General features: G+C 44.7%; 1 protein-coding gene across 2 annotated transcripts in view; it reads left to right on the plus strand.

Moving 5' to 3' along the window:
* SLIT3 (slit guidance ligand 3) overlaps positions 1-24,719 on the plus strand; it is a 793,796-nt gene that overhangs the window by 632,001 nt on the left and 137,076 nt on the right. For both annotated transcript variants that reach the window (XM_005295705.5, XM_065554865.1), the window contains 3 exons: positions 12,137-12,205; positions 12,989-13,060; positions 13,237-13,308. In XM_005295705.5, coding sequence (XP_005295762.1) covers positions 12,137-12,205; positions 12,989-13,060; positions 13,237-13,308 — 213 coding nt within the window. The remainder of the gene's footprint in view (positions 1-12,136; positions 12,206-12,988; positions 13,061-13,236; positions 13,309-24,719) is intronic.

Raw genomic sequence — 24,719 nt, forward strand, 5'->3', positions numbered from 1 at the left:
CCTTAAAGATGCTATTAATGATCTGGATGATGAGATTAATTGCACCCTCAGCAAATTCGCAGATGACACTAAGCTGGGGGGAGAGGTAGATATGCTGGAGGGTAAGGATAGGGTCCAGAGTGACCTAGACAAATTGGAGGATTGGGCCAAAAGAAATCTGATGAGGTTCAACAAGGACAAGTGCAGAGTCCCGCGCTTAGGAAGGAAGAATCCCATGCACTGCTACAGGCTGGGGACCGACTGGCTAAGCAGCAGTTCTGCAGAAAAGGACCTGGGACGAGAAGCTGGATATGAGTTAGCAGTGTGCCCTTGTTACCTGTTGGGCTGCATTAGTAGGAGCATTGCCAGCAAATCGAGAGAAGTGATTATTCCCCTCTATTCGGCACTGGTGAGGCCACACCTGGAGTACTGTGTCCAGTTTTGGTCCCCCCACTACAGAAGGGATGTGGACAAATTGGAGAGAGTCCAGCGGAGGACAACGAAAATGATTAGGGGACTGGGGCACATGACTTATGGGGAGAAGCTGAGGGAACTGGGGTTATTTAGTCTACAGAAGAGAAGAGCGGGGAGGGGGAGGGATTTGATAGCAGCCTTCAACTACCTGAAGGAGGATTCCAAAGAGGATGGAGCTTGGCTGTTCTCAATGGTGGCAGATGACAGAACAAGGAGCAATGGTCTCAAGTTGCAGTGTGTGGGGGTCTAGGTTGGATATTAGGAAACACTATTTCACTAGGAGGGTGGTGAAGCACTGGAATGGGTTACCTAGGGAGGTGGTAGAATCTCCATCCTTAGAGGTTTTTAAGACCCGGCTTGATGAAGCCCTGGCTGGGATGATTTAGTTGGTGTTGGTCCTGCTTTGAGCAGGGGATTGGACTAGATGACCTCCTGAGGTCTCTTCCAACCCTAATATTCTATAATTCTATGCTCTATACTGCTAGTGAGCAATTATTCTTTGGCAAGTGGTGCCAATTATTTAAGTAACCACTTCCTATGACAGGTTCAAGATCCAATCTTCAAACTGCATGGCTTTTGAGTAGCTAGTCTATATATATACAAAAGATCCACAATGGTCTGTGTGAGAAGGGAATCCTTGACCTCCCCAGCCAGAGTGGCAGTGGCCTCTCCATGGCTACCACTGTAGCCACTCATACTCCAGCACTCCCCAAAAGACTGATTACTTGCCTACCATTTCAGCAGGTGCTGACCTCCCACAAGGGAGAAATGACCAGTTTCTCCCCCAGCCTGCCTCCATTCTCAGACATACTGCACGCTGGTTTGCTGTGAGCCCTGAAGAGCAATGGCTTCCCTCATGCTGGGTGGCTGTATCCTGCCCCTCACACCATGCATTAGAATAGTAGTTGTGTCACTGTGGACAAAGCCCTTGGTGATGGCTGGGGCAAGGATTTAGCATTTATTTTCCTGATGATTCATGGCGCTTTCTCTGGGAGGGGTCTGATGTGGTGCTCCAAGTAACGAAGGGGAATATTTTAGTGGAATTTTGATGAATGCTGTGGAGTCTTGCATTTATAAACTTCAATTTTCCATGTTAGAATGGCAACAAGCTGTCAGCTGAAATGCTTTTTATTAAATGTAACATACTTTATACATCACATTTTAATAAAAGAACACGGCCATACAGCTTACCAAGCCAGTAAATTAGTGTTGCATATAAAACTCCAAAATACCTCTACAACAGGAAATTTCTAACTGCAACAGGTACTAAATAACAAAGTGCTGAAATGAATATACCTCTTACAAGGGGACAGAGAATTTCATTCTGCAGTGGGTAGAATTTCATCATATCCTACTTCAGCGCAAAACCCTAAGTGGAGCATCAGCACTAGTGTTATTACAATGATGGCAGGCTGGAAACCTAGGCTCTGCCTCTCCAAGTTTCCTCCTGCATTTCCATTCTGGATTGACTATAGAGACTCATAAGCATGTTGAACATAGAAACTGTGTCTCGGTGCCCTTGATGTCAACTTTAAGGAAGGGCAACTTGCATCAAGTCTCCACAGTGAAGCAATTACTTATAACGTTATTGCTTTTATCCTTTTTACATATGAAATACATTCTAGAAGGTCTGCTTTGTATTTGTACATTAATTGAAGTCTCAAAACCAGGGGTTAATAGAACTATCCAGAGCTAGGCATAGTGCAGACAGGTGCTGTACAAGTTTTTCCCATACTGCTTTGCCAACACACTTCCATCCTGCTACTCCAGTGTCTCTAAATGTAGAGATTGCCAGTCATATTACATCCCAGTAAATGGCCTGGTTCTGTGATGTGCAGAAATCTGGAATTATACAGGTAGGGTCAAATCTTCAGAAGTTCCCATGAGGCATGTGCAACACCACAAGTCTTATCAACTCCAAGTTTTTGACAAATGATTAACTGGGGAAGGAGTGAAAGCATTGCCCTCAAAGGGACGGTAGGACTATTATGGGATCACAGCTTGGGCCTATGGCCATACAGCACATGGACAGATTTGGGGGGAGTATAAAATGGAAGACAATACCTGAAAGCCCATTCTTTCCTTGACATTTGGAGCTATTCCTTGACATTTGGAGCCATGCTGCCAAATTTCACCTACCCGCTTCCTTTGCTGTATGCACAGTTCTGAAGGGAAGACTTGTCCTTTGAGTTTACTCAGATATCTAGTCCTGCTGGCAGAAGTAAAAGAGTAGCATACTGATCCAGTATACAACCTAATTTCCCTCCACATCAATGCCTTAGAAAAGTGGTTTTTTTTTTGTCTGAAGCAACTTTCCCAAGCATGCTTTCCATACATTACCCCAGTACTTGAGTTTTATTTCTTTTTTTTTAAAGGAGCAGTAATCTCTAATAAAGGCCTGGCTGTATCTAATAAAGGCCTGACAGTATCCAGCTGCTGTTATTAGGTCTATGGGAAATAGCAAGGTTTTGCATCGAGGAGAAAACATTGGAGTTACTTATGTTATTATAATGAGCAAAGTCTAGTTTTAGATTAAATATACATCAATCATGTTGTCTCTGGACTCATAATACTATGGTGACCCTAAGCACTTGGATAGAACAGTGATGGGGTGGTATGAAAACCTACATGTACATCAACTCTTTTAGTGCCTTTTTTTATTTGTATTGCTATGCATATATACAAAATGTTTAATGTATTCCTGTCTCTCACTCTCTCTTCCTTTCCTCACAATCTCCCATTCTCTTCTTTGGCAACTTCAGCTTCCATGTTGATGACCCATCCAACCCCTTAGCTGTACATTTCCCCACCCTCACCTCTCTGTTCTACCTGCAGATCTGGTTCAACTCTCACTCGCTAAAAGGGCCATTAAATTGACTTAGTGTTCACCAAGCACTGCTCTCTCTGACCTCTCTGTTGCTCAATTCTCCCTCTCTGATCAACACCTGGTCTCTTTCAGCAGTGCCCATTAGCCCCCTCCCTCATGCCCTGTCACTCAGCCTCTCCCTGACTTATACTCAGACTGACAAGGGTCAGTGAGATCAAAGGCATCTAGATACTGTGAAGGTTGCCTTGCCACATCAATTGTACCTATCTTTTAGGCATCCTGGACACAAGTTGGAAATGCAGCTGATCCTAATAAATGACAGAAGGTCATCACTATCATACTCTAATGGAAACCCTACTGTTCGGGGAAAACACAAATACATAATTTTGCTAAGAATCTTTTTGAAGTGTCTTCATCTACCATGTTGGACATTGGATTGGATATTTCAGTTTTCCAAGGACTGGTCCCTTGCATCCTGCCCAGGCTTTCCAGTTTGATTTATTTTTTAATAGTCCATTCTCTGTCCTGGTCAGTCATATAAACATGACAGGAACAGGGGTATGGAGCTCAAGGAGTAAGTCCTGACACAGCTCCACGTGCTCTATGCACACACACAAACTCACTTTTGCTTGGCTGACTATGAGCCCTTTTGGAGAGATGAACTCTTAGAAAATATTTTTCCTCCTCCTGTCCCCAGTGTCTTCTTGTGCTGTTACCTGTCACCACAAGTTAAACAATGTTCTCCCACATGCTTGCTGTACATCAAGGCATACAATGACCATCACCAAAATAGGAGAGCTCTCCATCCTGTTTTGCTCTACTTTAACCAGTGAGACTGGGATAACACCCAATTTGTAATAGTGGCCTAGAGTAAGTAGCAGCAGCAGTTTTCAGTATAGTACTGTGCATTCAGCATTAACCTTACTTTTGAGTACTGTACATTCAACTTGTTTCAATCAAGTAGATACAGCAAATTTACTCTAAGGAGTCAGCTGAGATGAATATAGACTTTACTAGCATGCTGTGTGCCATTTCCCAGTGCTGCTATATTACCATCTGCATCATTTCTGCTAATCAATGTGATAACCCTGTAGTGGAATAGCTGTTAGAAATATCTGTTTGTGGATGCAAATATCTGTCCTTTCCTGGCAATCAGCACTATTTGTGCACTAAAAGTTAACACGCAATTAAGTGAATTTTCTTTTTTAATAAAAGGAGAGAAACAATTTAGCTGAAAGCTTAGGCAGACTTGGCCTTGGGGCTGCATCAGTCAGGAAAGATTTTGCAGTCTGCTTAATATACTGTAAATGGAAAGCTCTTTCAAATTGAGAGAGTTTGAATTATTCTCTAAAAGGGTATTTTTAGCTATAGCCAAAATAGAGAATTTAAATCCGTATTTCAAATCTGACAATTTGAAAAAAGGAAATAGCTCAATAGTTATAAAATGGCCTTTTGAGTGGGTAGTAAGGTCTTACAGTCTTCAGAAAGCTGATTTCAACACTAACAGAGCATGATAGAGAAAATTAGCTTTGGAGCCCTCGTTACTGTCTTTTAAACAAAACCATATTTTCTACATGTCATTTTTAAATAGCAATTTTAGTAGAGATGAGCCCAAGCTAAAACCCTGCTCATACTTCAGAGAGTTCAAAATTCAAGCCTAAACCTAGATCTGAATCCAAATTTTGCAAATGCCCCAGTCTTCTTGGTGACGTGAACTGAAACCCCAGACCTCTTCAAGTCATTGAAATCTGAAATTTCCTGATACATTTCATACTTCACTCCCTCACTTTCTGCCAGACTATCTTTTTTGGTAAAAGATAGTTGCCTTGATTTCAAACAATGTTCTGAACATCTCATCAAAAATGTTTTGACCCTAACTTAATTTTAGAACTTAGATGTAGCATTGCCAAGCAACTCCTAGTTTTTATCTTAAATGTTTTTTTTTTTAAAAATCCCCAAATTACAATAGTTTTTCCTGTCCTTCCCTTGTGCATCTTTAGTTACTGTCTGAGAACTGTATTTTCCTTTTGCCTTCCTCTCGTAGCACAGAATGCTCCTGTGGACTTGCCTTTGTGGCCGAGCAGGCATTCTATCATACAAAAAATTACAAGAGATTCAAAGCATTACATGACACTTTGGCACCTTGTGGTAGTGGTATCACCTCAAATCCAACTGTTCACTGGTATAAAAAATTGACAAGTTAGAAAAGGAGCAGCTGTCATTTTAAATGCATCATTTTTATTTATTCATTTATTGTAAAGTTAGTGCCTGTGAAAGGTGCTGGAGGGAATTCCTGGAATCTGAGGTGCCCTCTCTGTTTTCAAAGCAAGCAGAGTGCATGCAGCAGCACTTCAAGGCAGGCCCATGTGCCACAACCATGAGCGGGAGAAGGGCCATCCTTAGGGGAAGAGGCATTCAGTCTTTGATCTCGCTAAGATTACCAGAAAGGAGTTGAGCAACTTTTATTGCTCCGTGGTGGGGAGTTATTTATGAGAACTTTAATCTCCTTTTTCTGAGGCTCTAATACACATTTGATAATAGCAACTTTGTTACTGACCCACCTCGATTCACAAGAGCAACCTAGAGGGGTAAGTTTCTATATAGCATTACCAAAATCCTGAGCCATTTCATCTCCTTTGGTGAAGTCATTATGAGGTAGTGTATGTTGTAGTGGTTAGAGCATAGGTCTGGAAGTCAATAGTTTAGTCCCTCCTTGTTCTCTCTCATTTGCTGTGTGATTCTGGGCTTGTCCTTTCTGCTAGGAAAGAAGATTGAAATTTCCCTATGTAATTTTTGAGAGGATGGCCTTGTAGTTTACACACTGCAGTGGGCCTCAGGCAATCAGGGTTCAATTCCTGGCTCTGCCATAGAGTTCCTGTGTGGCCTGGGTCCAGTCTCTTACTCTCTGTCCCTAAATTTCCCCTCTGTAAAATAGCAACACTTCTCTCCTATCCCTTTGTCTGGGAGTAGATTTTGTTTATATAGTTTGTAAGATTCAGGGGGATAAATTTCTCTTACAGTATGTGTGTACAGCACCTAACTCAATATGCCCTAACCCAGGGGTAGGCAACCTATGGCACACGTGCTGAAGGCGGCACGCGCGCTGATTTTCAGTGCCACTCACACTGCCTGGGTCTTGGCCAGCGGTCTGGGGGGCTCTGCATTTTAATTTAATTTTAAATGAAGCTTCTTAAACATTTTAAAAACATTATTTACTTTACATACAACAATAGTTTAGTTATATATTATAGACTTATAGAAAGAGACCTTCTAAAAACGTTAAAATGTATTACTGGCACGTGAAACCATAAATTAGAGTGAATAAATGAAGACTTGGCACACCACTTCTGAAACTTGCCGACCCCTGCCCTAACCTGTTTGTAATGCTCTTTGAGATTACAGGATGAAGTTGCTGTACGAATGCTTAACTATCCATACATTTTATAAAACAGGTACTCACAAAATGAAGGTAAATTGGCACCTTCTTAGAGTTCCTAAGACCAAGATCTTCAAAGTTATTTAGGTGCCTAACTCCTATTGAACTCAGTGGGAGTTAGGAACCTAAATACCTTTGAGGATCTGGGCCTAAATCCTTACTTGACAGATCTGTATTAGGAACTGCAGGGTTGGAAAAACCTTTTCAGGTGGCTTATATCTGATTGCACTTTACTTTTTATTTTGCATCAGAGACATGGCAGATATTAATTTATTATCAGAATGATGGATAAAACTTAATAGGAATTTTGAGTGTACCTATTGGACCAGCTCCATCAATGGTGTGATGCTGTACGCAATGAAATTAAAGTGGGGATGAATTGGGCCCAAATATTTAAATCTAAAACTACAGAGCTACAACATCTAAAAGCATTAGGAATCGAAAGATATTATTTTGGCCTCCAGACAGTTCTCCTACATTAAGGCAGCTGATGTACACTCAGGTTGAAAATTGGAGATGACTCAGAGAAGAGCTTTGAGAATGATTAAAGGATTAGAAAGCCTGCCTTTTAATGTTAGACTCAGGGAGTTCAGTCTATTTAGTTTAACAAAGAGAAGGCTCAGGGGTGACTTGATCAGTCTGTAAGAATCTACATGGGGAACAAATATTTAATAATAGTCTCTTCAGTCTAATGGAGAAAAGTATTACCAGTCTCTAGAAGTTGAAGCCAGACAAATTCAGATGGGAAACAAAATGTAAATTTTTAACAGTGAGTAATTAAGCATTGGAACAATTTACCAACAGTCATGTTGGATTCTCCATCCCTGGCAATTTTTAAATCAAGGTTGGATGGTTTTCTAAAGGAGCTGCTCTAGGAATTATTTTGGGGAAGTTCTATGACCTGTGCTATGAAGCTCAGACTAGATGATCACAGTGGTCCCTTCTGGCCTTGGAATTTATTAACCTAATCTGTGGATAATTTAATCTGGGAGATAAATTTAAAAGTAAATTTTTTGGTTCATACCATAGTTTCTTTGCCTACTAAAGGTCAAGTCAATGAATTCATTCTGTCTTTTGCTTCTTTGGCTAAGAAAGAAATGAAAACAAAATCTCTTCTCTGTATTATTTTGATTGTAAGTTTTTCTATTAATGCGATATTATGATGTCCTCTGTCTCCAAAAGCTTTTACCACCCAAGCTACAAGCCAGGCTGCTTTAGCTAGAAACAGGTTCTCCTCTTAAATGGGGGATAGCCACTAAGGAAAGACATTATTGTTCAATGTATGCTGAATTCACTGAATTATTTAGGCTTAGGTTTAAGTGTATTACTTTGAATTTGGGCCTTAGCTACTATATTAGATTAGCTCTGTGTAAATGTCACGAGAATAAAGTTCCACCATGAGGTATGATGTGGAATCCAATCAAGTTTGGTCCTGTGTAAATGGTGGTGCTTTTTCAAATGCAGCAACTCAAATTAACATGTCTCCCATTATATCATTATATTCTGAAAAGCTGTGGTTGTTTCAAATTAACTCAATTTAAATGCGCTTTGAAAATTCTTTTTCTAGAATTTGTCACCATTGTTTGTATAATATGGCAGAAAGTTAAATAGGAAAGTTTTGTGCACCCCTAATAATTGCTGTGCATGATAATGATATAATCATTAATTTTTCAGAGTAAAATTATTAGGAAGCTGTTGTGTTCTATTCACAAAGTGTTTCATTGGTATAAATATTACCCTTTGTGCTAATACCCTAAGACAACCGGGAAATTGTTGAGAATATTGTAGCTGAATATGCTCTGCAAAGAAGATATGCTGTAGCAGTCCAGCTCCAGAGACCCAAAGGTTTGTCTCTGTCTCAGTCAGAATACTGAAGAATTAGAGTACAACATACACCTTTCAGTGTTCAATTGCTAACCCACCCACCAGATACCAAGAAAAAAGGGGGGAAAGACCTTTTCTAGCAAAAAAAGCTGTTTAAATTGACATCTATTTCATGTCAAAATGAATTGGAAAATGCTCCAAAAATGTATTCTGAAGGTTTCATCACTGTATTCTATTCATTTGATAGCTGAGGATTTTTTCAATTTATTATTAGGCTCCAGTATCTAATATCGTACGAGAAATTCTTCCCGGGGTTTGTTTAGTTTAGAAGGCAGAGCTGAGACAACAGAAAATGGGGGAGGGCATTACTCTGAAATAGAAGAGAGAAAATAAAACACGAGTTGATATAAATAATATATTCTGTAATAAATGGCAGTAGCTTTTCTGTATACTCCTATTTACTTTTAAATAATTCAGACAAAAACTCAACTTGCAGCAAGAGTCTTTTAGACCAAATAGCTTGCACAAAATTATTTGGCGTTGTAGCAGCCTACATGGAGACAGAACCTATAACATGTTAGTCTCTGTAATTATTGTTGTTTACTGTTATAAATGCAGACCAAATAGGGTTGTTACCAAAGAAAATAAAAATTGTGTGTGGCACAGATTCTAAGATCATTGTGTTATATACTCTACTGTGTGTGGGTGTACATACTCCCTGGTGATACTTGATAACCCTTTGAAGGACATCATATTGATTGCAATAACCTAGGTCTGTCTATGGAGAAATACACCAAAAGGGGCCTCAAAGGGATGAAATCTTTGCATGCATTGACTGAAGCAGAGCCTTTCTTCCCCTTCCCCCCCCCCCCCCCCCCCCATATGAGGAAACTGGATTTATTTCCCCTGTAGAAAAGGCCACTGGAATTTCGTGGAAAACTGGCAGATGCCTGTGGAGTCACACAGGCAAAAGTCAAGTTAAGTCCTACAGTTCTGTACTGGCCCTTCCTCACTGGAAGTTAGGGTGACCAGATAGCAAGGGTGAAAAATCAGGATGGGGGTGGGGGGTAATTGGCACCTATATAAGACAAAGCCCCAAATATCGGGACTATCCCTATAAAATCAGGACATCTGGTCACCCTACTGGAAGTACATTTCCATTGGAACTTCTCTATCATTGCCTTCCACTGGCCACAGCCGTCCCCAAAACATTGGGATGAAAGCAGAAAGAACTAGAGCTATATTATTTTTGATTAATTTCTCCAGAGCCAAAATGAGGACAATGTATGCACCCCAGTCTGCCCTATCATATCCTCCTTGCAGCCCCATGACCTTGGGGCACCCTCCACAACTTCCTGGGGTGCAAGAAGAGGGTGCCAGAGAAGCAGCAAAGCCCCCTCTTCAGTGCAGAAGGTCCATCCCCTCTTTGTAGGTGTAGGGGCTATGATCTGGCTCAGTGTTCTTTTTTTAATTATGTCTTAATCTCATGATAGTTTTTCTTACAAATACAAAAAGCATCTCCTAATCTGAACCATTCCCACTTGCCATGGGTCTCCCATACTAGAGTCCCAGCAGTGAGAAGGTGTAGACACATGCTGGGAAGCCATGTTACACTTTCTGCCTGAAATACCTTTAGGATGTAGAGCCATTTTCCTGCTCCACTTCCACAGAGTTAGTTTAAAAGAGCAGTTTTGGCTTTCAAGGGCCTGATTCTACATTCTTCATCTCAGTGAGGTTATTTGAGTAAGGAGTGCAGGAGCAAGCTCTCCAGATCTTAAATATGGATACACAGGGTCCAACACTAGAGTGAGTGGACCCTCCATAGATCTTGACAGCCCAGTTAACAACATGAAATGAAATGTACTGTTTCCTACTTGAAATGAGACTATATACTATTGCGATCTGGTAGCTATTTGAAGCACTTTCAAATCCTTAACCACCATTCCTAATATCTCTATTTTGTAATACTTCCTTAATTAATTCCTCTTGCATTTTCTTTGCTTTATAATACTTGGACCATACCAGGCTTACCTTGATCTGATAGTATTAAATAGGAATGTATTTAAAATTGAGAGTTTTTATGAGAAGTCACAAATTAACATAAAGGGTCTATTCTTTTCTACCCAGCTACATATGTGCTACTGCTTGTTTTTGTGCAAATTGAATTTGCACATGTGTGGGTGGATAAGCACCTAAATACCATATCCATGTGTGCAAAGGTGAACCACATAATTGAATATGTAATTTCTGATGCTTTCCAATGGAGATTCGTAATCAGCATTGTTAAATGAGGACATCCTGGCAAAATTTTAGCAGTTATAATGAGTTTTTTTCAGACCCAAATTAAGTGATGATTTGAGTGTCTCTGGTATGAGGACACTTGTAATTGCCCCAGAGCTATTACAGTCTTTATATATTTCATTAAATATTAAGGAGTAAGTGGTCATAACTTTGGAAGAGAACATTATATTCCAGGATGTATAGTGTGTATACATGTAGCTCCTGTTCAATGATTGGTGCATTTAGTACTTAATCTTAGGGAATAGTCTTCATATCTTGACATGTGGAGATTTCTGTGTACATGAACGTTAAGGAAAATTACATGCCCAAGATTGACCATGTTCTCAGGTATAGGTAGAATCTTCCAGGGCTAAAAACTAGTTGTCATGTATTTGGTGTTAAACAGATAATATTTATATTGAGAGAGACTCCTGGCCATATAAAATTCCTCCTGTGTTAAAGATTTCTTGCTCTGCAGAGTGAATTCCTGTGAACAACGTTAGTTTTGTCTTTAAAAAAAAATACATTTTTTCAATGGTGCTGCAGTGCGTACCTAACCTGGAAATACAGTCTATTGTATTAAGTATACCTGCTGAATGTAGGAGAGATTTTGGGGAGGTACAAATGGGAGTTAAACAATCAACCATGATTTGTGTTTTTGCCCCCTGTATTACTGTAGATTGTAAAAATAATAATAATAAAAAAGAAGTCTCCGATAGGAGATACTGCAATGAAACTTTTCTAAAATAATCATATGTTTGGATTGGCCCTATTGGAATAAGTGAGGTTCTGATATACAAATATCAAGTAATGCAACATCCCAGACAAGGGTTTATTTAAACACTGTCTGTACAAGCTGTTTGCAGTCAGAGGGCAGAAATTGTTCTAATGGGGTCAATTAGCATTTGGAGTTACTTGTAAAAACTTTAATTAAATATAACCTTATACCAAGGGCACACCATGTGTGATTTTTTTTCTCCTTCTATAAGAGTCTTCTATGAAGAGCTAAATGAGCTTTTATTTGAGTTGCAGGTCAATGGTCCTTGCTATACTCACTTCATATTTCTGAGCAATACCACCAACAAGCTATTATGGTGCTTTGGACTGGAAACTATGGATTTGCAAATCAAATAAATTCTAGTAGCGTGTTAGTATAGTTTCAAAGCTGTGATGATTCAAAGATTCCACCCCTAGTTACTACTTTTAAAGTTCTAATAGATCCTGCATTTCCCAAAAAATACAAGGGACACAGCCTGACCTGGCCAAAGTTCATGTTAATGTGTGTGCCTAATCATCAAAATGTGACTCTTTTTCAGATATCTGGAAGGAAACCATTTAACAGCTGTGCCAAAGGAGCTGTTGACCTTCAGACACCTGACACTGATGTAAGAAATGCATGGTTTTAATGCCAGCAAAATTAGATTATTCTTTCCTCCACATGTCTTGAGTGGAATATGCGGAATTGTCATTTGGCACTCATTTTCTGAGTGCCTATCATGTCAGCAATTGTTTCCTTTAAGTGTTCGTAAAGCTATTATGTACTATGTGACTGTAGTTGGGTGTGGCAGATTTATCTGTACAACACTGGTAGGCTTGAAAGGCAGACATCTATTTCTTATGGTTAAACCATTGCTTATGATATTATAGCACGGAAAAAATGAAGGCACCTAACAAAGCCTTTTCTTTTTTTGATGTATAAGAAGTGGAGTTGTCATAACTGTAGGTTCAAAATGGATCCCAACAATCAGACTCTGTTCATCCTAGTACTCTGCAGTAGTTGCATGTGTATGTGTATACAAAATATGTACACACTATCTGTGGAGGTGATAGCAATGTGACAAATTGCAGATCCATGTGATAAATTCGTTGTGCACTTATGAATGCCTCGCCTGTCCAATTTCTGCCCAGAAATTTCTTTTACATCCACTGCTATGTTGCAATGCACTGAAAATGTGCCCTAGAAGATGCTTGAGAGTCTTGTAGAGAAATAGTCTGATGTGCCTTGCTGTAGGATTCTTCCAACGCTGATTATAAGAGATGATGTCAATTGATAATGGCTAGCTTTGAAATTGCTTACTTTGCTGCTTGAGTCTACTTTAACATTTAAAAATGACTTGTTTTTAAAGTCATTTGTATGAATGATGTATCTGCTGTGTGTATTTCTTTAGTGACTTGAGCAACAACAGCATCAGCATATTGGCCAATTACACCTTCATCAACATGACTCAACTATCAACACTGTAAGTAATCAGTGGTTCCGGCATCAGTTTTGTTGTTCAGTACAAAAAAAACAGTTGCATTAAACAATGAGTATCTCTCTTGTTATGTAAACTGATGGCTTTCCATGCTGCTTCTTAAGTAAATTAGTAGCAAAATAAGCAAAGAAACATATTTCTGCATTTTCTGATTCTCCTAGGATCCTGAGCTACAACAGACTCCGGTGTATTCCAACACATGCATTTAATGGACTCAAGTCTCTTCGAGTGCTGTAAGTAATACTTGTTCAATAAGTCTGCGTTACAGCTTATTAGGATGCTGTCGATGACTGCAGGATTTTTAATGAGCAGATGGCTCTCACTTGATTCAGTACACCATAAATATTTTCACACAATTAGCTTCAATGTACTTGTACTTCTGTGCAACACATCCTGTACCAGCTGACACATAAAAACGGCCACACTGGGTCAGACCAGAGGTCCATCTTGCCCAGTATCCTGTCTTCTGTGGCCAGTGGTTTGAGCATTGGCCTGCTAAACCCAGGGTTATGAGTTCAATCCTTGAGGGGGCCACTTAGGGATTTGGGGCAAAATCAGTACTTGGGCCTGCTAGTGAAGGCAGGGGGCTGGACTTGATGACCTTTCAAGGTCCCTTCCAGTTCTAGGAGATAGGATATCTCCATTAATTTCATTTAAAATTTAATTTATTTTAATTTATGTGCCCCAGAGGGAATGAGCAGAACAAGTAATCACCAAGTGATCCATCCCAAAACCCATTCCCAGCTTCTGGCAAACAGAGGCTGGAGACACCATCCCTGTCCATTTTGGCTAATAGCCGTTGATGGACCTATCCTCCATGAACTTATCTAGTTCTTTTTTGAACCCTGTTATAGTCTTGGCCTTCACTACATCCTCTGGCAAAGAGTTCCACAGGTTGACTCTGCATTGTGTGAAGAAATACTTCCTTTTGTTTGTTTTAAACCTGCTGCCTATTAATTTCATTTGGTGACCCCTAGTTCTTGTGTTATGAGAAGGAATAAATAACACTTCCTTATTTACTTTCTCCATACCAGTCATGATGTTATAGAACTTTAACATATCCCCCTTAGTCATCTCTTTTCCCAGTTGCAAAGTCCCAATCTTATTAATCTCTCCTCATACGGCAGCCATTCCATACCCCTCATCATTTTTATTGCCCTTTTCTGAACCTTTTCCAATTCCAATATATCTTTTTTGAGATGGGGCGACCACATCTGCATGCAATATTCAAGATGTGGGCATACCATGGATTTATATAGAGGCAATATGATATTTTCTGTCTTATTATCTATTCCTTTCTTAATGATTCCCAACATTCTGTTCGCTTTTTTGACTGCCACTGCACATTGAGTGGATGTTTTCAGAGAACTATCCACAATGACTCCGAGATCTCTTTCTTGAGTGGTAACAGCCAATTTAGACCCTATCATTTTATATGTATAGTTGGGATTATGTTTCCCAGTGTGCATTACTTTGCATTTATCAACACTGAATTTCATCTGCCATTTTGTTGCCCAATCACCCAGTTTTGAAAGATCCTTTTGTAGCTCTTTGCAGTCTGCCTGGGACTTAACTATCTTGAGTAGTTTTGTATCATCTGCAAATTTTTCCACTTCACTGTTTATTCTGTTTTCCAGATTATTTATGAATATATTGAATAGGACTGGTCCCAGTGGTGCTGGAACACTTTTATAGCAGGGATGATGAAAGCCAGCAAAACTCTCCCCAAATATTTTACCTCGTGCGCCCCCTACCATTGCCCCACCCCTCACCAAGCTGAGGCCAGAAGCAGGGCCGTGTCTCCAGAAGGGGGGACAAGTACAGGGATAATGAGTCAAGGCTGGCGCCACGGCTGGGGGCAGGCATGGGGCCAATAGCAGAGCCCTACATGCAGGGCTGGCAGCTGGGACCCTGCGTGCGCGGCCGGGAGTGGAGCCGTCAGACAGGACCCAAATACACAGTCGGGAGCAGGGCTGGTAGTCGGGACCCTGCATGCATGTCCAGGAGCGGGGCGGGCATGGGGCCGGCAGCCGGGATGCGGGACACCGTGTGCGCGGGCGGGAGTGGAGCCAGCAGCCAGGACCCTGCGTGTGTGGCCAGGAGCGGGATGGGACCCCCAAGCACAGGGCCAGCAGCCGGGACCCCCAAGCACAGGGCCAGCAGCCAAGATGCGGGACCTTGCATCTGTGGTCAGTAGCTGGGACCCCTACTTCCCGTGCCTATGACTGGGCCCAGTCTAGACCCCTGAGGGACACCACTATTTACCTCTCTCCATTCTGAAAACTGACCATTTATTCCTATCCTTTGTTTTCTATCTTTTGACCAGTTACCAATCCCTGAGAGGACCTTCCCTCTTATCCCATGACAGCTCACTTTGCTTAAGAGCCTTTGGTGAGGGACCTTGTCAAAGGCTTTCTGAAAATCTAAGTACACTATATCCACTGGATCCCCCTTGTCCACATGCTTGTTGACCCCCTCAAAGAATTCTAGTAGATTGGTGAGGCATGATTTCCCTTTACATCTAGGTGACGCAGGTGAATGGTAAGCTTTTTCATATACAAAGAATAACCATATACTTTCAGTATAAATGTCCTTGCTTTAATATTATGGGGACAAGAATGAGCAAGAAAGGTCTCCACGGGACAGCCTACAGTGTGTTTGTCTGTTGGAATACAAAATGGTAGCAGCCTGTGCAGAATGGAGGAAAACATCTCTCCATTTATTCCCCTGTGGCCTATAGAAACCGATAGAACTCTAGAGCATGGGTAAAATTTTCTAGAGGATGCCTCAGAAGCTATAACAAGTATGTCTCTTTTAAATCCTAAAAGTTTTTAACAAAGCTTGAACTTCTGTAGAACCCTACTGAATTTCACAGGACAGTTCCTGAATGTTGTGTACACAGAAACCAGTGTGAACAGAGATGATTATACCAGCCAGATATATGGCTTTGTAATGTTCTGGCATGGGAGAGCCAAATTAAGACGTGACTTCTCCCTGTCAGGCTGAGAAATTAGTGCCTGCAACAGTTATTCTCTGCCTCTACGAGGATGGGTATAGGTATCTGTTTTCACTGTTCCCAAGGATGGTAAGGTTGGCAAGCGGTGTGACATAGAATTGGAGGTAGCTGTCTGTCTAAGCTGGTTGTCAGGATGGGCCAGCCGATGAGAATCCCCTCTGTGATACAATGCACTGAAAGCATAGTATGAGTAGGATCAAAATCATGGGATGAGCATGGGGGGAAGGGCATACTGAATGCAGAAATCAGGCGAAACTCTTTAAATTAAGTTACCACAGCTCTACTCTGCAAGATGTTTTGCTCACCTGGTACTCAATGGAAATCAAGAATCAGAACAGAAACATTCACATGGCAGGGAAAAGACAACAACAGGCTGGTTGTGTACTTTACTTTCATACTTCATACCTGTGGCTCTGTGAATTGCTGTGACAAATGAGAACCTCTCAGATCAGAGAGAAATTAGGATCTACCATGTAATAATGATACAAGGTTTGACTGTGCAAGACAATCCATAACTCTTCTTGCCCTATTTAATGGTTTATACCTCAGCTTTATTGTTCCACCTCCTTGCTATAGCATGCAATAAAAACATTAAATTTTTACTTTAAGGAAATTTTCTTTTGATCATACCTCACAAGAACTGTGCCTCCTGTAAAGGGATGTCCCTCATCTCAAATTTGCCACCACCACATACAAACCTGCATTGATCTCTCTTTTTATTATTGTAAATTACTGATCAAACATATATAAGGATGAAAGTGATGCTATATAATAGGGGCTCTCAAACTATTTCATATAGACCATATAATATATCACCATGGACCATCTCCTGTCCCATCTGTGATTGTATAACATATCTGTGACAACCAAAGCTATCACTTACATAGAAAAGTAACATTACACAAATACACTGCTACCTCGATATAACGCGACCCGATATAACACGAATTTGGATATAACGTGGTAAAGCAGTGCTCTGGGGGGAGCGGGGCTGCACACTCCGGTGGGTCAAAGCAAGTTCAATATAACGCGGTTTCACCTATAATGCGGTAAGATTTTTTGGCTCCCGAGGACAGCGTTATATCGAGGTAGAGGTGTATTTAATATTTGTAGCTGTTTGTAATGCAGTTTAATAATTGGGAAAAGGGTTGAGTCAGCACCATGTGACCAGGAGTATGATATGGAGAGGAGAAACAGGCTTTCCATCTTTTTTTTTTAATTTGGGCAGTGTGGATGCAAATAAATGACTTAAACCCAATGAATGATCAGCAAAAGAAAATATTGGGAAGGAAAATTGCAATTTTTATGAATTTTCTGGGGATCATCTCTCCCCATATCACCAGTGGTCTACCCTACATGTAGTAAATATTTATGCTCACAGATGAAACCTCAGCTCACATTAAGCTGCTTGCACTACCATTTTTCTAATGTCCCTCAGTTTGGAGAAGATACACGACTCTGATAAACAGACCTTTAGTAATAGCAATTGTGTACTTCCATGCTCAGCCTTAGACATTCTGACTCCAGTTCTTCTTTCTATAAAGAACATTAGCATGAAAACCAGAACAGGAAAAGAGCCTAACATATGCATGAACCAGAAAATGTGTAATCAAGATTCTCATTAGTATTTATGTCCCTCGAGTTATAAAAGGTACTTGCTTGTACACTTTGAGATGCAATACACCTGATTTGCAGTTGAGTTCAGAGCAAGGGAGATATCACTTTAAAAACCCAGGGCTTTTTATTCCTTATCTCTCTTCTGTTTGCTGTTAGTTATCACATATAGCTTCTTTCTGACATTTCAAATTCTCTCCAGTAGCACAGTTGTGAATCAATGCCCTATCCACCACAGAAATGGTGGGGTAAAGAACCTCAGTGAAGTAGTTCTTCGGATGCAATGGTAATTATCATGGTAGCAAACACATATAACTTCTTAGCACCCAATCCCCCAGTGGTGCCTAGTGAGCAAATTGTTAATGAATCTCCATGTTATCCTCTTTAAAAAGTCTATAGGCGTTTCTAAATAGGAAAGTTCTGGCCTATAAGCCTCCAACAGCCTCCAATCTTGTTCTTCAGTTCAGCACTTCTTTCCCTAGTGATGCTTTCCTTCAGTATTAAGGTGGAGAAGACATGGTATTATTTAGGGCCTTAGACTCCTCCCATTCCCAGCATACCCTATTAAAAGGAAAGTAGTAGGCAACCTCACCTCTACTCTCTTTTTTTCGAAAAAGACTGCTCTGCCTCTTGTCCCAAATCTCCTGTGGTAAGGACAAATTTACTAGTGCCTTCTTTATTTTTTCTTGGAAGCAAAGTTAGGGAACACAATTGGGAAAAAGGGAACTTCGCTCCATGCTTTTGCCCTCCCCAAATAAAACTAAACTAAACAAAAAACAAAGATCTTTTTTTCTCTTAAGACTCCAGACTTGGGGAGTCTGAACAGTTAGGGGGAATGAGTCCTATTTCTTGAAATCATGGATTTTTCCTTCTTAAAGTGCCCTTTACTTTCTCTCTGACTTTTTGTTCTGCCTTGCTCTCCCAAGTTGGATCCCCTTGAAGCAAAATAGAGTGGAATATATAAAGGGAACCTCAAAGGGCTCCTTAATATCTTTGACTTTTCTGAATCGTTTTACAAAGCTACTAACACAGTGTTATGTGACACACGTTCACCTACCAACATCTCAAGGTGTGTCTATACTACCCGCCAGATCGGCGGGCAGCGATCGATCTAGCGGGGGTCGATTTATCACGTCTAGTCTCGACGTGATAAATCGACTCCCGAGCGCGCTCCCGTCGACTCCTGTACTCCATCACCGCGAGAGGCGCAGGCAGAATCGATGGGGGAGTGGCAGCAGTCGATCCACCGCAGCGAAGACACCACGGTGAGTAGATCTAAGTACATCGACTTCAGCTACGTTATTCACGTAGCTAAAATTGCATAACTTAGATTGATCCCTCCCCCCAATGTAGACCAGGCCTAAGAGAGTGGATTGTCACTCTGGTTCTCTACAAAGTATTTTGGAACTACCCGTCTAAAGTTATAACCATTGTTAAGGTTTGGGGGCTTTGCAGGAGAGTATTTTTCTTCTTCGAGTGCTTGCTCATATCCATTCCATTAGGTGTGTGCGCGCCGCGTGCACGATCGTCGGAAGATTTTTACCCTAGCAACACCGGCGGGTCGGCTGTGGAGCCCCCTAGAGTGGCGCCTTCATGGCGCTGAATATATACCCCAGCCGACCCGGCGCCCCCTCAGTTCCTTCTTACCGCCCCTGACGGTCGTTGGAACTGTGGAGCGCTGCTTAGCTGTTCTCCACTCTCCCTAGCTTAGTTCGTTATTCGCAGTTATAGTTATAGTTATAGTCCTAGTGTTTATAGTTAAATAGTTCAATAGTTTTAAGAGTTGTCTAGTTGTTATAATAGTTCAGGGGATTAAGGGGGTCGTCTCCCCCTTTCTCCCCCGGCCGCGGGGCCGGGCTCATGCCCAACGCTCCCGGCTTCAAGCTGTGCGCCTCCTGCGCTAAACCTATGCCCACGAGCGACCCGCACGATTCCTGTCTGAAGTGCCTGGGAGAGTCCCATCAAACAGATAAGTGCAAGATCTGTAAGGCCTTCAGACCAAGGACCAAGAAGGAGCGGGACTTTCGGCTCCGGCAACTCCTGATGGAGGCGGCACTTAGTCCGGACGCTCCATCTACAAGTCAGGCCCCGGCACCTAGCGCCTCGGTGCGCAGTGCCCCGGCGGCACCGGCCATGACGACCACGCGAGTGGCGTCAGATGAGCCTTCCCGGCACCGGACCTCATCGGCACCGCAAGCACAGCAAGTGCCTCGGCGCCGGTCATTATCCCCAGGGCATAAGAAAGCCCATAAGACGGGGACCTCCGTGCCGAAGACGCTGGCTCCCCCAGTGCCGGGGGTAGAGCCGCGTACGCCGGTGGAGCACCGGAAACAGGTGCCTCCAGCACCGTCGACTCCGGCGCCGAGGCCGTTGAGTCCGGTGCAGACGGCGTCTCCACCGAGGCCGGCGGTGATACAGTGCCTCCCGTCGACGCCAGAGACCTTCGCGGCGGCGAGAGACTTAATAGCTCTCACGGAGCCGGCACCGCCTCAACCACCGGCACCGACGGCACCGTTGCCTCGCCCGGTCCAGTCGAGGGGGAAACCTGCCTTGATGCGCCCTCCATCGCAAGGGCTGGAACCTCGGCACCGATCCAGGTCCCGAAGCAGGTCCCCACGCCGCTCGCAGTCCCGGCACCGAATATCACCTCGGCACCGGTCGTACTCGCGGCCAAGATCTTCTTCGCGGCACCGCTCTACGTCTCGGCACCGCTATGATCGTCGGCACCGATCAACGTCGAGACGTAGTTCTCGGCACCGCTACGGTCGCCGCTCGACGTCGAGAGGCCGCTCCCGGTACCGGGCATACTCCAGGTCCTCGTCGAGGTCCAGATCCGACTCCCGGCACTGACGAAGTCATCGGCACCGGTCGCGGTCCCGGCACCGATCGCCGGCACCGCGTGGAGATAGATCATCTCCAGACCGGCACCGTGCGGCACCGCAGCCCACGGGAATAGTCTCGACGCTCTCGGCACCGCCATGGCCATCGAGATCGGGGTCTCGCTCCTCGGAGGACCTCTCGAGATCGGCATACCCCCCTCAGGGGCAAGCCGAGGAACAGGACTTGGGCCATTGGCAGAACATAACAGAGGACCATTCTCATGGCCCATCTCACTGGTCGTTTTGGACCCCGTGGGCGTACCATCAGGCGCAAGGGGCTCCAGTTGCTTCGACCTCTCGCTCCGGTCACTCTGTAAGAAGGGCCCCGGAGTCCACCATCTCTCGGCCTCCGCCAGGGGGCATGGAGGCTTCCGTGTCCGCACCACCTGACGCCCTGGACTCAAGCGCAGGTGATGCTCCGGCCCAGGAGCAGGGAGACCAGGACCCTCCCTTGGATCCTGTTCCACCGGAGGCATCTTCCTCTTCCTCTCCGGATGAGGCAGTGGCGGGCACATCGTGCACAGGTCCACCTCCAATAGATCTTCGGGCTCACCAAGATCTTCTGCGTCGGATGGCCCGTAATATGGACCTGCAGGCGGAGGAGATAGTGGAGGTGCACGACCCGATCGTGAATATCCTCGGAGCGGATGCCCCATCGAGGGTGGCGTTACCCCTGATCCGCACGATACAAGCCAATGTATCTACGATATGGCAGACTCCTGCCTCTATCCCACCCACAGCGAGAGGGGTGGAAAGGAAATACTTTGTCCCGTCTAAAGACTACGGGTACTTGTATACCCACCCCCAGCCGTGTTCACTGGTGGTGGCATCAGTGAACGCAAGGGAGCGCCACGGTCAGCAGGCCGCAGCGCCCAAATCGAAGGAGGCTAAGCGCCTCGATTTATTCGGCCGTAAAGTTTACTCAGCCGGAGGGCTGCAACTTAGAGCGGCTAATCAACAGGCGCTCTTGAGCCGCTATAGCTTTAACTCCTGGAACTCTATGGGGAAGTTCAAGGAGTTGGTTCCCCAAGAGTCCAGGGAGGAGTTTGGAGCCTTGGTGGAGGAGGGTAAGAAGGTGGCTCGGACCTCTTTACAGGCCTCCTTAGACATAGCGGACTCTGCTGCGAGAACCCTGGCCTCAGGTATCGCTATGCGGAGGATCTCCTGGCTCCAGGTTTCGGGTCTGCCTCAGGAACTGCAGCAAACCCTGCAGGATCTGCCCTTTGAAGGACAAGGGCTGTTTTCAGAAAAGACGGACTCTCGCCTGCAGAGCCTCAAGGACTCCAGGACGATCATGCGTTCCTTGGGGATGCATGTTGTGGGCCCTCAGCGCAGGCCATTTAGACCGCAGCCTCAGCGCTTCTACCCCCCCCCGCCTCGTCAGAGACAGGAATCGACCCGGAGGCGAGGGCGAGGTGGTAGAAGAAGGTGGACCGGCCCTCAACCTGGTCAGAACCAGGGGCCACCTAGACCACCTTCAGGCCCCAGGCAGAACTTTTGAAGGTGCGGTCGAGGACGGCGCCCCAGTCATCCCACAGGATCCAGCCCCATCCTTTCGGGATCGCCTTTCCCATTTCCACAGTGCCTGGTCCCTTATAACTTCGGACCGTTGGGTCCTTCGCACGGTGGACAGGGGATATGCTATCCAGTTTTCTTCAATCCCCCCCTCTTCCCCCCCTTCCCTGTCCCTCTTCAGGGACCCTTCTCACGAGCAACTTCTTATACAGGAAGTTTCCACGCTCCTTGCTATGGGGGCCATAGAGGAGGTTCCAGTGCAGTTAAGGGGCAGGGGATTCTATTCCCGTTACTTCCTCATTCCCAAGTCCAAAGGAGGTCTGCGACCCATCTTGGACTTGCGCGGACTCAACAAATTCGTAGTAAAGTTGAAGTTCCGCATGGTCTCTTTGGGGACCATTATCCCTTCCCTCGATCCTGGAGACTGGTTCGCCGCCCTCGACATGAAAGATGCATACTTTCACATCGCAATTTACCCGCCTCACAGACGCTTCCTGCGGTTCGTGGTAAGCAAGGTGCACTACCAGTTTGCAGTCCTTCCCTTCGGCCTATCCTCGGCCCCAAGGGTATTCACGAAATGTATGGCTGTCGTGGCAGCGTACCTTCGTCGGCAAGGGATACAGGTGTTCCCGTACCTAGACGACTGGCTGGTACGCGGTCGCACCAAGGAGCAAGTTCGAGCTCACGTCCACATAATAGTGCACACATTCAACAAGTTGGGCATCCTACTCAACAAGGACAAATCCACTCTAGAACCTACCCAGAGAATAGAATTCATCGGCGCGGTTCTAGACTCCAGGCGTGCACAAGCCATCCTGCCAGACAACCGCTTTTGCACCATCACGAGCCTCATTCAAGGGCTCAAGGCCTTCCCAACTACCACGGTGAGGTCGTGCCTTACCCTGCTGGGTCACATGGCTTCCTGCACGTACGTAACCAGGCATGCCAGACTTCGGCTTCGCCCACTCCAGACCTGGGTGTCATCAATATACCGCCCACATCGGGACAGCCTGAACATGGTGGTCACGGTCCCGAACTCGGTCCTGACCTCCCTCACCTGGTGGCTAGATCGCAATGTGGTTTGCGAGGGGATGCCGTTTCACGCCCCACAACCCTCTCTGCACCTGGTCACAGACGCTTCATCTCTGGGTTGGGGCGCCCATCTCAACGAACACCATACCCAGGGCCTGTGGACTGCACCTCAGCTAGCCCTGCACATCAATGTTCGGGAACTGATGGCGGTGCGCCTGGCGTGCCAGGCATTTCTCAACCTCCTACGTGGCCGCTGTGTGCTAGTTCTCATCGACAACACCACGGCCATGTTTTACATCAACAAGCAAGGAGGAGCACGTTCGTCAATTCTATGCCAAGAGGCCATGCGCCTGTGGGACTTCTGCATCGCCCACTCAATCCATCTCATGGCATCGTTCCTCCCTGGAGTCCAGAACACTCTGGCGGACCGACTCAGCAGGTCCTTTCAAACACACGAGTGGTCTATCCGTCCGGACATCATACATTCCGTTTTCCAGAAGTGGGGGTTTCCCCAGATAGACCTGTTTGCATCTCGAGACAACAGGAAGTGCCACGTGTTCTGCTCCCTGCAAGGTCGAGCTCCGGGCTCCCTCTCGGATGCGTTTCTCCTTCCCTGGAAAGACCACCTGTTTTATGCCTTCCCTCCGTTTCCTCTGGTTCACAAGGTACTGCTCAAATTGCGCAGAGACCAGGCGCAGGTGATTCTGATCGCCCCAGCGTGGCCGAGACAACATTGGTACACCACGCTGTTGGAGCTCTCGGTTCGGACACCGATCCCGCTTCCATTATGCCCGGATCTCATCTCTCAGGACCACGGCCGCCTGCGTCACCCCGACCTGCAATCACTCCACCTCACGGCGTGGCTGCTCCATGGTTCACCCAGGCAGAGCAGCAGTGCTCGCACTCTGTCCAACAGATTCTGCTGAGCAGTAGGAAGCCCTCAACACGGACCACATACTTGGCCAAGTGGAAGCGGTTCTCCTGTTGGTGCGAACAACGAGCCATGTCCCCGTTACAGGCACCTATTCCTCTCATATTGGAATATCTCCTCTCCCTAAAACAGCAAGGGTTGGCGATATCTTCAATTAGAGTTCACCTGGCCGCTATATCGGCCTTTCACCCAGGGGAACTCGCGTCTTCGGTATTCTCTAACCCGATGGTCGTTAGATTCCTCAAGGGCTTAGACCGGATGTACCCACAACAACGTCAGCCCGTTCCGACGTGGGACCTCAACCTGGTTCTCTCCAAGCTCACAGGTCCTCCATTCGAGCCACTGGCCACCTGTTCACTTCTGTACCTATCCTGGAAGACAGCCTTCCTCGTAGCCATCACCTCAGCAAGGCGCGTTTCTGAACTCAGGGCGCTTACATCCGAGCCCCCTTACACAGTTTTCCATAAGGATAAAGTGCAGCTCCGCCCACATCCTGCCTTTCTCCCTAAGGTGGTTTCTCCTTTTCATATCAACCAGGATATATTTCTCCCGGTCTTTCATCCTAAACCACATGCCACTCGCCAGGATCAACGTTTGCATTCTCTGGACGTACGCAGGGCCCTGGCCTTCTATATTGACCGCACAAGGCACTTTAGA

Source organism: Chrysemys picta, chromosome 8 (assembly GCF_011386835.1).
Source record: "Chrysemys picta bellii isolate R12L10 chromosome 8, ASM1138683v2, whole genome shotgun sequence".
Classification (NCBI taxonomy): domain Eukaryota; kingdom Metazoa; phylum Chordata; order Testudines; family Emydidae; genus Chrysemys; species Chrysemys picta.